Source organism: Callithrix jacchus, chromosome 18 (assembly GCF_049354715.1).
Source record: "Callithrix jacchus isolate 240 chromosome 18, calJac240_pri, whole genome shotgun sequence".
NCBI lineage: Eukaryota > Metazoa > Chordata > Mammalia > Primates > Cebidae > Callithrix > Callithrix jacchus.
Genome location: NC_133519.1, coordinates 26,195,035 through 26,209,228, shown reverse-complemented (window position 1 = coordinate 26,209,228; position 14,194 = coordinate 26,195,035). Strand labels below are relative to the sequence as shown.

The 14,194-nt window shown below is 43.4% G+C and overlaps 1 protein-coding gene across 4 annotated transcripts in view; it reads right to left on the bottom strand.

Annotated features, from left to right (window-relative positions):
- The window catches only part of ASTN1 (astrotactin 1), a 328,578-nt gene that overhangs the window by 162,064 nt on the left and 152,320 nt on the right, over window positions 1-14,194 (bottom strand). For 2 of the 4 annotated variants that reach the window (XM_035279096.3, XM_035279094.3), the window contains exons 6-8: window positions 11,741-11,890; window positions 10,525-10,716; window positions 2,021-2,105 (exon numbers count right to left, since the gene is read on the bottom strand). In XM_035279096.3, the coding sequence (XP_035134987.1) occupies window positions 2,021-2,105; window positions 10,525-10,716; window positions 11,741-11,890 (427 nt within the window). The remainder of the gene's footprint in view (window positions 1-2,020; window positions 2,106-10,524; window positions 10,717-11,740; window positions 11,891-14,194) is intronic. The other 2 variants (XM_078356254.1, XM_035279095.3) reach the window with 1 other exon arrangement.

The following is a 14,194-nucleotide window of genomic DNA, read 5'->3' as shown; positions in this document are numbered from 1 at the left end:
TGAGCGATTCACCACCAAATCCAATCACTCCAGCGAGCCAGCCTGGATCACTCAGGGCCGAAGTGAAATGATGTTTTGTCATTGTTTTCTCCAGCAGCAAGTCAGCAGCTAAGAGACAGAGACTGGTCATCTATCACCACTTACACTATTTTAATCAGTAAGAACCACAGTCAACTGTGATTCTTAGCCATCCCATAAGCTAAAATTTTGGATCCCCAGATACTATGCCAACATTTCAGTGGCAAAGAGGGTAAGGGAACTCCATAGAATTTAAATAGCCAGTGGTATTATTCATTCATGTCCCACTGTACTTCTGTCAGCCAAACCTTCTGCCCTTCTCCCCAGTCTTTCAATAACAGGCTGCCTCCTATGTAGCTGCCCTTCTACAAACACCTTCCTCTGAATGTTTGGGCTGTCTCTGTAATATGACTTCCAATTCTGTCAAAACTGAGCAATCCTTCATTTTCACGAACAGGAAAATATCATGGCATTTTGACTTCCCCAAGTTTTCTGACCTGTGCCTCAGATTTCCTTTCCCTAACTTCATTCTCTCTTGTCCTTATCCCTCAACTTGAACCCATTCCAGAACATTTGCCCTCTCCTAACATCTATGGGCATCTATCATGCCTTGACTTAGTCATAAGCTGGCTAAGTTCTCAGAGTTGAGTTCTTCTATTCCTTTATCATAAATCACTCCCTTGGGCTCTTCAATCATTTTTATTGCTCTTCTCCAAATGCTCACCGATTTGTCACCATATTTATTGCTTTGAGAGTCCAGAACTACATTCAATATTCTAGGTTTGGTCTCGTCAGAATCACATAGAAGGGGCAGATCACTGACCTCAGGGATGTGAGTCCTCCACGGCAATGTCTGAAATGACACTGGTTTCTTTTTTCCACCTGTCAAGCTGCAAACATGTATCTAACTTGCAATACAAGCAACCACTCCAAGATGCCTTTTGCCTGGATTTCTTTCTAGTTTTCCCTGTTCCACTGATTGCTATTAATAGTTCATATTTATTGATCTCCTTCTCCTCCCACCTTCCTTCAGGACCCAGCCAATGCAGAAACTAAACTCTCAGCATCTAAAATAGAGTAGAAAGTTGCTTCTAAAAAGTAATAGAGGGCAGGGTGCAGTAACTCATGCCAATAATCCCAGCACTTAGGGAGGCTGAGGCAGGAGGATGGCTTGAGGCCAGGAGTTGAATGTTACTGTGAGCTATGATTATGCCACTACACTCCAGCCTGGGCCACAGAGCAAGACAATGTCTCACTTAAAAAAAAAAAGGCAATAGAAAGTGAATAGTGGGATGCCTGCATAATGTGAATGTACTTAATGCCACTGAATTGTATCCTTAAAAATGGTTAAATGATACATTGCATGCTATGTATTTTTTATCCCAATAAAAATATTCAAAATGTAAAAATAAAAAAGGAATAGACAAGATAACTACTTTGTCCCACTTGTGTGTGTCTAAGGGAAAACAAAAGTCTCATTGAGAAATGATAATTGGGGATCAGGCAAAATTACTGTCTTATTCAACACATAGTACTTCCTGAGTCTCTGTATGTCACCCCTGCTGACAGTCCTGGTGAAAACAAATTTTCACTCATGTCAGTCTTGCAAAGCTCATCAGGATCTGGGAGAGCTACACTGGAGCCTCTGTGGCTTCATGTGTCTCCAACAAAATCATCAGCTAAATTCTGCCTGTGGAATCCTCGTGGCTGGCAGCAGTGTGAAAAGGAAGAGAGGGACAGCTTGATTTTCAGATCCCAGCTGGAAGCTGCAGGGCTGCGAGTCAGAGGCATCATCTCTTGACTCGTAAATGGAGAAAAAGATGATATGGACGTCACTGAAACGGTATAAATATGGAAAGGCATAGTGACATTTTTACCCATTTGCTGTTCAGAATATAGCCACCCTTTAGCTCTATTCCTCTCCATGCAGTTACTCCACATCATGTCTGTGTCAGAAGCAGTGACATGTGAGAGCCAGCTAAGTCGTCACATCCTCACTTACCCCTGGTTTGTCCCCCATTCGTTCCGAATGCAAAGGTGCTTATGTACTGGATCCTTCATGTAGCCTTCGTAGCAGAGGCATTCCCCTTAGAAGCAGGGTAAGGAGGAAGAAAGAGAAACATGAAGATATTGATTAACATGTCTGTGCTTGTAAAAATTTACATGAAATAGGATAAACTCTTACTCTGATATTAGCATGAGTGAGGCAGTAAGTTCTGTTTTGTCATATACTACCCTCTCCACCACTCACATAAATGAATATTCCCACCAATCTCTCCCCTTTCCAGTATGTGATAATTTTCACTAGAAGAGGAATCTAACATTTAGAAAGCACCTATTATATGTAATCTGTAAGCACAAAGACCAACAATCCTTTGAGGAAAAGGGGACTTTTTCATCTTTATTTTATTAATGCCCAGTATACCACAAGGCATATACTAGATAATAATAATGTTTAAAAACTGTATAAGTGAATTATTTCATTAAATATTTCTAGGAATCTTAGAAAGTAGGTATTACTGGCTATGTTATGCTAACGGGAAAAACAGGCTTGAGAAAACTGAAGACTTGTAGACAGCTTATAAGTGACAGAGTTAATATTTGAGCCTATGTCTGTCTGATTCCAGACTTTTTTCTCCCACCATGCCAGGCTGCAAGCTGACAGAACAACTACTACATATACAGGAGGCCTCTTAAATCTATTATGGTTTTAGAGGAACTCTGGGTTTCAGCTTTTAAGTAAAAGTGATTAATTATCTGGGAGTGGGTGGCCAGAAGAATCATCTACAATTCCATATTTGTTTAGAATATCACTAGTTTCATTATAATTTGTTATCCCATTAGCATAGCAAGGAATCCATGAATCTTCTGGAATTTCATGCAAAACGGTATATGTGCATATATGCATTTTTTGAGGCAGGGTCCCATAATATTCATCTGATTGACAAGCAAATCCAAGATCCCCAAAAGATTAAGAATCATTACTCTATTTACTACTGATTTTGAAGAAAATTGTTGCTGCCGCCTTATATTAATAATTCTTTATGCAATGACATGTAGCCTAAATTATGAGGCCAGTTACACTACAACACCAGTTCCTACTATTTTAACGTCTGGCTATTTAATTTATAACTTGTGAAAGAACAAAGTGTGACTTTCCGAAATTTGTAAATAACAAAGGTGCCATGTCCTACTGAAATGATGGGCATACCATTGCTTTAACTCTCAAGAAAGAAGCACTTTAAGAGGATATAAATAGAATAATAGCTTTGAGAGCTATTTTCTCTTTCTGAAGATAAAACCCAATAAGAATGAAGTGAAGGGGCCTCACAGTTAAGGGGGAAGGTATTGGAGAGGGCCTGAGCAAAGGCTTTTTTTTTTAGCATCTTACCTTAGCCATTCATTTCAAGACTGACCTACATGCGACTATCCATAAGAGCCTCACTACCAGGTCACACTGTTTTTGTCCCCCATAGCTGTTCAGCTCAATGTGCTAAGGAGTAGAGTGAAAACCTCTTCATTTGTTTAAAAAAAAAATACACAGAGAGTATTTGATCTGGACATTGTCTCCTGAATGGTGAATTCTGGCTTCCACATGGGCTGCATCCATAGGTTCAAGTTTATTGGCTTCAGTGGTACTGAGCTGTATTTAGAAATGGTCAGGGGGCTCTGAGTCAAAAATAGAAAAACAGGGCTTGAAATTAGGAGGCTGAGGTTAAGGTTTGTGGTTGAAGGCTGTTTACCTGACGAAAGGAAAGATAAAGAAGGCAATTACTGGGGAGGGCAAAAGAAGAGAGTACCAGGAGCCTGGCTTCACACCTTCTCAATTCCAGAGAAAGCATGGGTGCTAGACTATAAGCTACACAGGGCAGAAAGCAGGAACGAGGTTAGTCTTCTTTGACAAATGCTGTGCAGTAGAAAATAAACAAATTAATTAATGGATTTGCCCTATATTTACAGATATTTATACCCCGCCCCCAAGAGGCAGATATGTAAGCCAATAAATGGGTCAAGGTCTCAAATATGCTTCTGTCTTAAGGAAAAATACTCCCCCGGTTGTCCTGGTGTGAACAATTAGCCATGGGTATAATATTTAGAAGCAGGAAGTAATCTCAGTAGTTTGTCAAATCCATCACTCTGACTCTTAGAATGGTCTCGGCTAGACACCTTGCCTAGAATTAGGGATTGACAAAAATGGGAGTTCTCTTCCACATTTGATACCTAGTTACCACAAAACATGTAAAAATAAATGCACTAACAACTCAGAGTTCAAGCCGAGCCTTATTTTCCTAATGACAGCAATACCTAGCATTTGTATAGTACATTCACCTTCTCAAATTGCCTTCGTAGTCATTATGTCCTTATGAGGCTTCTATCACTCATTACAATGTGGGGACAGACTGCTGACAACCAATCAAGCTTTCTTCCACGTAACGGCAGCCTCAGCACAAAGTCCAAGAAACAGAGAAATTTTCAAATGCATCATGCTAGACTTTGAGGATCTCCAAAATTTGCCTCTCACAGGATCCTCATTTCTGGATCCCACCAAACGTCCCTCGTCTATATTCCTCCACAAAACCAGTTTGGCCATCTCCAGCAAAAGGAGTTCAGACTTGATGAGGGAAGTTGCTATGGCAACCAACTGCTAAATCTTGACTTTAAGAGGGGTTTCATGAAAGCACAGGCTCCGACTGTTAGCTGTGAATTTTAAAGACCCCACAAGGGTGTTGGATGCCCTCCTAAGCTAGAAGTGTTGCAGTCTCCGCATCTGCTGTGACAGATGGCAGGAACGCATGAGGCGCCGACTCCATGGTGGTGTACATAGGACTCCAACAGAGAGACGTGTCATGGTACGGAGGAGAGCCCAGCCAGATAGAGTGTGCCCTGCAGGAGCGCTCAGGCAACCACACTGCCAAAGACAAGAAGCCCTGAAAGGTGGTCGGTGCAGGGTCTGGAGACAGCTGCACTTGATTTGTGCTCGGTACCCTGACAGTAGACACCTTGTGGTACCTTGGATGACAGTCAGTGCCTTTGGTCACTTCCCATTCTACAGCTGAAGGACTGAGGCACAAATCTCACTCAAAGATTAAAGAAGAACCTTGGAGCTAGGGAACCTCAGACATGGCTGGGCTCACCAAGTTCTCCATGAGGAAAATGCAGAATAAGGCCCATGCCCTTAGCCACTTCTGTGCTTCAGCTAGGGGGTGGCTTTTATGAAATGAAATTGGGTATGCTCCTTCTGAAAAGGGAAATCTTTGTAAGATACCTGGACTTGAGTAGTAACTAACTGTCTGGTCTTCCTCTCCGGTGGAGATATCAGAAAAGAGGCAAGTCCAGGGTCAAATAGCCCCAAGCAACTCTGGGAAGGGAGTTAGAGGGACGTGGGCCAAAAGAACATTCTGAAGCAATGTGGTTTAATAGAGACACAGAGGGAGTGTAGAACGCGTGGGCAATCTAGGTAGCAGGAACAAAATGAAGACTGAGCTACTCTGCCAAATTAGGTTAAAAAAGAAAAACAGAAAAGGTTAGAGAGAAAGGCAGTGGTTCTGAGCAAGCAAAGAAGAGGGGAGCTGGTTTGAGTATGGGAAGTGGGTTGGATGCCCCTCAGCAGGTTTATACATTTCCACATGGTTGGGTCTGGCCTATGGAAAGACCTGGGACAGAAGAGATTTCAGTGAACATCTTGTATAAAGATTAAAACTTAATTTAGCTGGAAAGCCTGTGCTCCTTGCAGAACCAGAAAAGGTATATATCTTGAAAAGGACAATGAGGGTCAGTGGCCAGGATTGATGGGGGCTGTGAAATGAAGCAGGTGTGTGAAGCCTCCACAGCTGTCCATATGGCAGAACAAAGGCCAGGGAGAGAGGAAAGAGAAAGGTCACTGAAACCAGGTAGTCTGTGTCTCCATCAAAAAACAAAACCAAAACAATCAAACAACATACAACCATGACAACAACAACAAAAAAACCCTTGCAAAGTGCAGGGAAAGTCAGCCTCTGCCTGGATCCACAGAGCACTAAGCCATGCAGCCCTAGCACTTTGCTATTAGCCTCACTTAACCAGAGGCACACCTAGGGTTACAAACCTGGGGACATGTGGGAAAGAATGTCAGGGAACAGCTGGAAAAGGGCTTCATCAGGGGGCTGGGACTCTGCTACAGCCACATGGAAGTGAAACAACTCTAAGCCTTCCACCTTAATTCCTTTCCTGTAGCTTGAGCAGTGGGGACAGGTTTGAATAATGGTCAGGAGTGTGAGTTCTGAGTGAGGCAGCCTGAGTTTGAAGTCCAGCTAGGTAACTAACCAGGTAAGTGATCTTGGGCAGATAAGTCAACAACTTTGTTAAATGGGGATAAGAGTACCATCTACTTCACAGTATTGCAGTGAAGTTCCAATTACACAATTTAAGTAAAGCACAATGCTTGACAGATAGTGAGCTCTCAAATATCACCTATCCTTGTTTTTATTGAAAACCATTTTTTCTAGGCATTTCCCACTGGTTTCCCCTGACCCAGAAGGGCACACAGTAGGCTTTCTGAAATTGCCAATCAAATGAACCCAACTCACATGCATGCTGAATTCCCAAATAACCAAATGCTAGGAACATAAATTGTCGTAGAATGAGAACTGTTAGAAGAGGTCACAGTGCTCAGCAGAAGATTTGGAATGGCAGGCATACCTTGGGGTACCAGCCTACCATTTCTCAAGTTCATCCAAGTTCAAACTGGAAAGCCTGTGGGCCCTTGATGATCATAAGAACATTTGCTAGTGCTTACTATATCCCATGCATTGGGCTGAGAGCTCTAGATACATTACATTCCTCCCAGGTAGGTAGCATGTTGCTAGAATAGAAATATAGAGGGGAGCTAGAATGCAAAACAGATCAGCAAGTTTTCTCTAGGTCCAGTTCTTCCACAGATTCCTGATACATCTTTAGAAGGTCTATAAATTCCCCAAGGAGGACATAAAGAAGGAGGATAACAACACTTTTCCTCTCTCTCTTTGTCTTGTCTTTTCTTCTTTTTTTATTTATTTTTCAGACAGGGTCTCAGTCTGTCACTCTGGCTGGAGTGCAATGGTGCAATCTCGGCTCACTGCAGCCTCAACCTCCCAAACTCAAGCAATGCTTTTGCCTCAGCCTCCCGAGTAGCTGGGACTACAGGCATTTCACCACCATACCTGTCTCATTTGTTGTATCTTTATTAGGGGTTCATGCCATGTTGTTCAGGCTGGCCTTGAATTTCTGAGCTCAAGCAATGTGCCTCCCTCAGTCTCCCAAAGTGCTGAGACTGTAGGCATGAGCTGCCACATCCGGCCTGTCTTTGTCTTTTCTTTCCTGTTCGTGTAACAGTTTTCTATTGCTACAGTTTATACCACAAACATAGTGGTTTAAAACAACATATATTTACTGTATTACCAGAAGTTTAACATGAGTTTCACTGGCCTAAAATCGAGGTATCTATATGGCTATGTTACCTTCTGGAGGCAGCATGGGAGAATCTATTTTGTGTTTTCTTGCCTTTTCCGGCTTTTAGAGGCTGATGACATTCCTTGGCTCATGTCTCCATATTCAAAGTCTGTAATGGCTGGTTGAGTCCTCATCACATCACATCACTATGACCTTGTCTTCTGCCTCCCTATTTCACTTTTAAGAATGCTTGTGATTTCACTGTGACTACCCAGGTAATCTTCCTCCCCACATCTCCCTACTTTAAAGCCAGTTGATTAGCAACCTCCATTCCATAAGCATCATTCATTCTCCTTTGCCATGGAACATGACACATTCACAGATCCTGGGGATGAGAATGTGGACATCTTTAGGAAAACATTATTGTGTCTCTCACACCTGGTGTTCTGGAGCATGATGCAGGTGACAGATAAACAGAGATTCACTTTGGGATGCTCTTAGTAAGGATGCCTGAGGAGAGCTCCAGGCACCAGGAGGCTGCTCCTTTGCAGTGACTGAGCATCTGTGTTTGTGTGTTTGTGTGTGTGTGTGTGTGTGTGTGTGTGTGTGTGTGTGTTTGTCTAAAAGTACACAAGTGCACAGCTTCATGCATCCATATGGGCAGACCCCTCAGTATGGCTGGGAAAGCACATGTCCCAACACTATGACATTTCCAAGTAAGCTAGCTAGAGGATTTCAAAAATAACGTCGACTTGACTCGAAGCCAATTCCCACACTCAGCTCTTTGGAGAAAGGCTCTGGGATGGAGTGTGGGAGGCGATAAAGTTTCTTTCTGATGAACGTGTGGGATGACCATATCACCAATGCTTTCCAATTCCAGCATTCATGAAAATGAGAGTCTTTGCAGAATTGTTTCTCAGCTACTACCCAAAATGAAGATGCTGCACCTTAGTTTTGTCTTGGGGTTTGGGAATCTTATTTTTAGTCTTCCGCTGTGACTTTCCAATTGGAAATTCATTCATTGTCACAGACATTGAGAAGCCATTAGCAGGGGAGGGGCTTCCCAAAGTCATTTTCAGCAAGGATTAGAAATGAGACATCTGGAAGGGACTGAAGAGTTGATGAAAGAGCTTGCTGTAGACAAGCAGCTTTCTGGCACATGGAACGGTAATGCTTAGTAATGGTTGTTGCTCAAATAGTTTTGAATGACAAATATGTTGGATCTGACATATCTGGAGAAATTAAGCAACCTTTATAATCCCACCTTTGTAGATTTCATGATAAATGAAACACAGAGTCTGCTTTAGGTAGCTGTGGGACTTTGGGCAAATCATGTAACTTCTTAAGGAATTCAAATGTGAATATAAAGCATAGAGGCAGTTTATCACTGAGACCCCTCCAAGCATAAAACACCAATCCCCTCTTTTCACATGTAATGGAAGGTGCTTCCGTTTCTTTGAAATACAGGTAGGAGCATCTAAAGTTCCCCTAGGGATCAAGCTTCTTTCAGAAGTGAGTTTAACAACTGAGATTGTCCCAAATACTTCTAATCCAAGCCAGCTGGAGAACTAGGATACCAGAGACTAGCTCAGTTGCATGGAAAGCACCCACCTCTGAGATTAGCTCTTTTTAATTTCTCCCAAGCACACTAGCTTTTGGGCATGGTACACAGCCCATCTGTTTGGTTTGGTGTTTGCCTGACAGCGTGGGAGGAGCAGCAAGTAAGCACAGTCTTCGACTTCAGATGTTTAAAATGTTGTACTTTCTCCTCCATATGGGGGCCTAGAATCCCTGTGATGGGCCCACATAAAACAACTTTAACACCTAAGATGGTGAATTTTAGATGTTTCAGTTACCTGTTACTGTCCCAGAGGGATCTAGTCATAGATTACAACAGAAGCAAGGGCTAGATATCTTAGATGCATCCTCTATTAAGATCTCTCCACCTCAGCACCTGAGCAAGATGTGAGTGTGGTGGGCTGGGGTGGGGGGGTGTTGAGGGGGCTGGTTGCACATGATGTACAAAAAGCTTCAGGGGCTGGGCCCTGACTCCAGCAACATTTTGCTTGGGAATTTTAGATATCCTTTTAATGCTATCCTTTGCTCTAAGGGATCATACTACTTTGGGAAGGATCTGTTTGTGGTACTCAATTTACCAAAAACAAGTCTTCATAGAGACTACTGCAGGCGAATTCCTTCTACAATGGAAGCGCAAAGCAGCCTGAAATGAGAGATCTATGCTCCTAGCTGTGTTTGAACCCAAGGAGCAATGGGAGAGTTCTAATGCATGCCATATCTGAATTTGGACCCGCCAACAGGGTCCATCTGGTAGTATAACAGACTTGAAGATGTTTCTACTCTTTGACCCAGGACTCTCTCACTAGGATTTATCTGAAGAAAATAACTTCAAATGTGTCCAGCATTTATGTGAAAAGATGTTCATTTTAACAGTATTTATAAAAATTAAAAATTTAAAGCATCCTAAATGTCAAATAATAGCGAACTGTTTAAATGAGCTATGACATAGACATACAATGGAATACTAAATGGCCATTAAAAGTATGTGTTGGAGGATTATTTAATGATTCTGGAAAAGTTATGATGGAATGTTAAGTGAAAAAAGCAGGAAAACTCAACTAGACTTAGTATGCTTCTAGGAAGCTTCTAAAAATCATGCATAGGAAAAAGATTGGAAGAAAGGACATTAAAATTTTAAGTGATTTAACCAGGAGATGGAAATACAGATGATTATAATTTTCTTCTATAAACTTTTCTAATTTTAAAAAAATTTTCTACAATAAACACACATTAATTTTATCATCATAAAATGTCTAACCCCAGTAGTTAAATATCCCCTGACTGTGTGAAAATGGGTTATGGAAGTCATCCTAAAACTGGGTTTTCTGGCTTGGGACTGCATTAGGATCCTTCCAAGTCTTCTGCCAGAAAATGACCACAGTTTGAGCCAACATGCTCTGCGACCCAACCACATGCTGGCCATCCACATGGTCTAGGCTCGAACGGGACAGTGGAGTTGAGGAGGCATAGTATGAATCTCAAGGGAGTGATTACCACAGGCATGATCTCTCTGACAGTTACCCGCTGCCCGGTGCTCCCGCCTACCAGTTTCAGGGTCGCATTGGTGTTCACAGGGGTCCAGGAGCCTCCGGGCACAGAGGTCCATGGCCCAGGGCCCACTGGAGTTCTGCTGAGAGAAGAGAACCACTTGGGCAGGGTTCAACCAGTCACTGGCATCCAGCTGGCTCCCCTCCAGCAAGATGAAGCGGCTCCCTGCAGGGTGAGAGAAAGGAAGCATGCCTATGTGTGCGCACACAGCATCCATCCACAAGCCACGGAAGACAGGGAAATCCCAACCTCAGAATTAGTACCAACCAGAGATCCTAACTCTCACCATTCCTAGCCCGTCATTAGCCCCAGAGCAAGGGATCAGCAGACAGAAGGAGAGCCATCACTCGGACCTCTGTGAGGACAGGAACACTGAACTCTCCAGCCAGAGTCCCCTGCTGCCTTGCCCCATTCCATCATTCCAGGGTGTTCCTAAGGAACACAGGGACAGAGGAGCTCTGTGGTGGCCATGGTGTGGGTCCATCGGACCCAGCCACAGGCACTGGCACTCCTCCAAGGAGCAGGGGCTGCTGCCTGTCTTCACAGGCTATGAGAATTGCAGGCCCTCTAACACCACGTGAACAGTCCCCACTTATTTCCAGCTTTACAGCAACTCAGAGAACAGACATTAACAAGTCAATTAGGTGCTCGGGGCTTAAATGATTCAGGGACTCTCAGAATCTATATTACTCCCTCATTATATTGGGGTCCCCCTGGATGAAAGTAAATTATTACTTCTGAGTTCTGGGCTTACAGCAAGTTACTGCAATTAAGAATTTATCACCCAGGCATACCGAACCAAAGCATAGCTAATTCTTAAACACCTCTACTATTCCACTTAGCTTTCTCCTTTCAAAGGCTTAGGGAGTCTTGGTGTCTTCCTACCTGTCTTCCTACCTGTAGCCAGTGGGCTCTGCATTTCTCTACAAAGACCGAGACGTGTTAAAAACAAACAAAACTGGGAGAAGGCATAGAGAGGAAGAGGTGACCACTTTAGTTTATTATTTAACCTGCTTTCGTAGTTCATTTATGTGCAATCCAATCGTGTCCTAATCCTTACTTATTTCCGTTTAGTTTTCCTCTGATAAAGTAATAGGTAACAGTGACTCCTATATTCTCCAGCCTTTGCCCAACCAGAAAACCTTCCTCTTTGGAGGGCAAGGTCACATTCTCAGAAGAATGGGCTCACCATCAGCAATCAGGTGCTCAGGGACATGCAGGGTGATCTTGACCACAAGCGGGCAGCTGACATGAGAGGAGCACACGAGGCCAATCACACAGCTGGTGATGCTGATCAGGGTCAAGGTGGTCTTATTCACGGGACTTCGGGGAGATCCCACTGAAAGCAAGACAAAAGCAAGATACATGATGGTCAAAAGCTTGGCATTCGAGGTCCAACTTGGCTTTTTGCTGCCCATCCTGGCAAACAGGGGAGATAGCTGGCAAAACTAGCCTATGGAGGGAACTGTCTCTGGCCGCATGACCTCAGTGACCTTCTTCCTCACAGACACCCAGACACCATGCCATCAGCTGGAGTCAGAGGGGACTTGGCCAACTGGTGGCCCTCAAGGTCACTTATAGCCATTTTCACTCTTCCTGGGCCAAGTTCACAGGAGAAATCATAGAGGGGGCATTCTCTCCCCCTTACTGAGCTCCAGGCTCTTGCCAAGGGTGGAAGGGATGCTTTAATCCCACACTGTACCTCCCATCACTCTTCTCAGAGGACACTCTGCACAGAGCAGCTCCACCCGCATGGTGCACACTGATGCTCCAGAAGGAACTTCCTGAGCTGGAAGAGCTTGTGCTTACTCTACGGGCAAGAGTCCTACCAAGTGACTTTTACTCTGTGGGACCTGGAATGAGGAAAACGAGGAACGTCTGTTCTGTATAAGCAGACAACATTGTCACACCAGAATGCTCTCCACAGTCCTGTAATCACTGGGGAAATAATCATCGCTGAAGATTAAGAAACACTCCCAGGGAGGTGGAAATAGGGATAGGGAGGGAAGGGTGTTTTATTTCTTTATTTTTTCTTTTCTGTACCACTGTTATATTTCTTTAATTTTTTGTTTCTTGGCTTTTTTATTGGGAAGAAGATGAAATGCTATTAAGCAGGAGAGCCTTATGCTTATGGAAGCAGAACAGATGTGTGAAAGTAAGAAAGCAACACAACAAAATGTGTGAGTCTTTTGGAATTTTCTTCTGTTCTGTGTTAGTACTTATTATTGATAGCAATAAGAGGCTTCCATTAAGGCAGACACTGTGCTGAGTGTTTTGCATACCTTATTTTATTTTTAATATTTGCTTTCTTACAGTAAGCTTATGAGTCTGTATGGGAACCACCTACTTTACAGATGAGGGAAGAGCTGTAAGAGGTGACGCTCCTTGTGGTAGTTAACACTCATGAAGTGGTAAGTGTGTCAGGCACCAGTGCTCAGGGCTTTATGTGGCTCGTATCATTGAATGGTGTCCCCAGTCTTGTGAGGCAGCTCCCCTAGAGGAATAGAGGGTTAGAGAGGCTGTAGAGCCTGCCTATGGCCAGGCAACTACTAAGGTGTGGAGCCAGATAAAATTGCAGATCCAGCTGAGGTTTCAGGCCACAGGAACAATGCACTACTCAGTGTTTGGGCACAGTGATGCCTTTGGTACTGATGTTCTCAGGAACACAGAGATGAGTTTTTGGTTTATGGATATACTCATCCTTTAGGGGAGCAGTTACCTCTGGCTGCATGGGTTGGCAGTAGCTGGGAAGAACAGACTTAAGGGCAGAAAGTAGTCTCTGGGTCCTCTGTCCTTGATAGATGGAAATATACTCTTCATGTTACTATCCTTTCACAATAGAGTCTATTTTCTTACGCTTACAGGTTTCCAACCCTGCCCAGGCCTCAGAAGCAGATCCACCTTCTCTCAAAACTTCATTGCCTCCTCTTGTTACCTTCTCTCAAATCCTGCTCCCCGACTACTTCCACTGCCCAGCCAATAGCACTGCCACCTATTTGGTTTCTCAAATTAAAACAACAACAACAACAACAACAACAACAAACTCCATTATATTTAACACTTTTCTCTTGCTTACAAGCCACACCCCCACCCTGCCCTCTCCAATGCCATTAAATCTTTGTCTCTTTAGGATATGTACCCAGCAGTGGGATTGCTGGATCATATGGTAGCTTTATTTTTAGTTTTTTGAGGGACCTCCAGACTATTTACATTCCCACCAGCAGTGTACAAGGATTCCCTTTTCTCTACATCCTCACCAGCATTTGTTAATACCTGTATTTTGGATATAAACCATTTAAACTGAGGTGAGATGATATCTCATTGAAGTTCTGATTTTCATTTCTCTCATGCTGTGTCCAAAACTTATCTGGCCTTCATTCTTTCCATCCCTCCCTACCCATATCATCTTATAGCAAAACCAAAGCAGAAGCCATCCACCTGTTCCTCTCCCTCAAGCTCACCGGGCTGTCACCTATCCTGCATGCTCTCCCTGGAAGGATCCTTCATGGAGCAGAGCAGACTAGGACAGTGCTCTTTAGTAAGGTCTAAGTCCCTTGGAGTCAAGGTCATGTACTTTCTGGCTTCTGCTGATCTTCTAACATTCTTTCCTAAGAAACCCACAAACTTGCACCCTAAGCTCTAC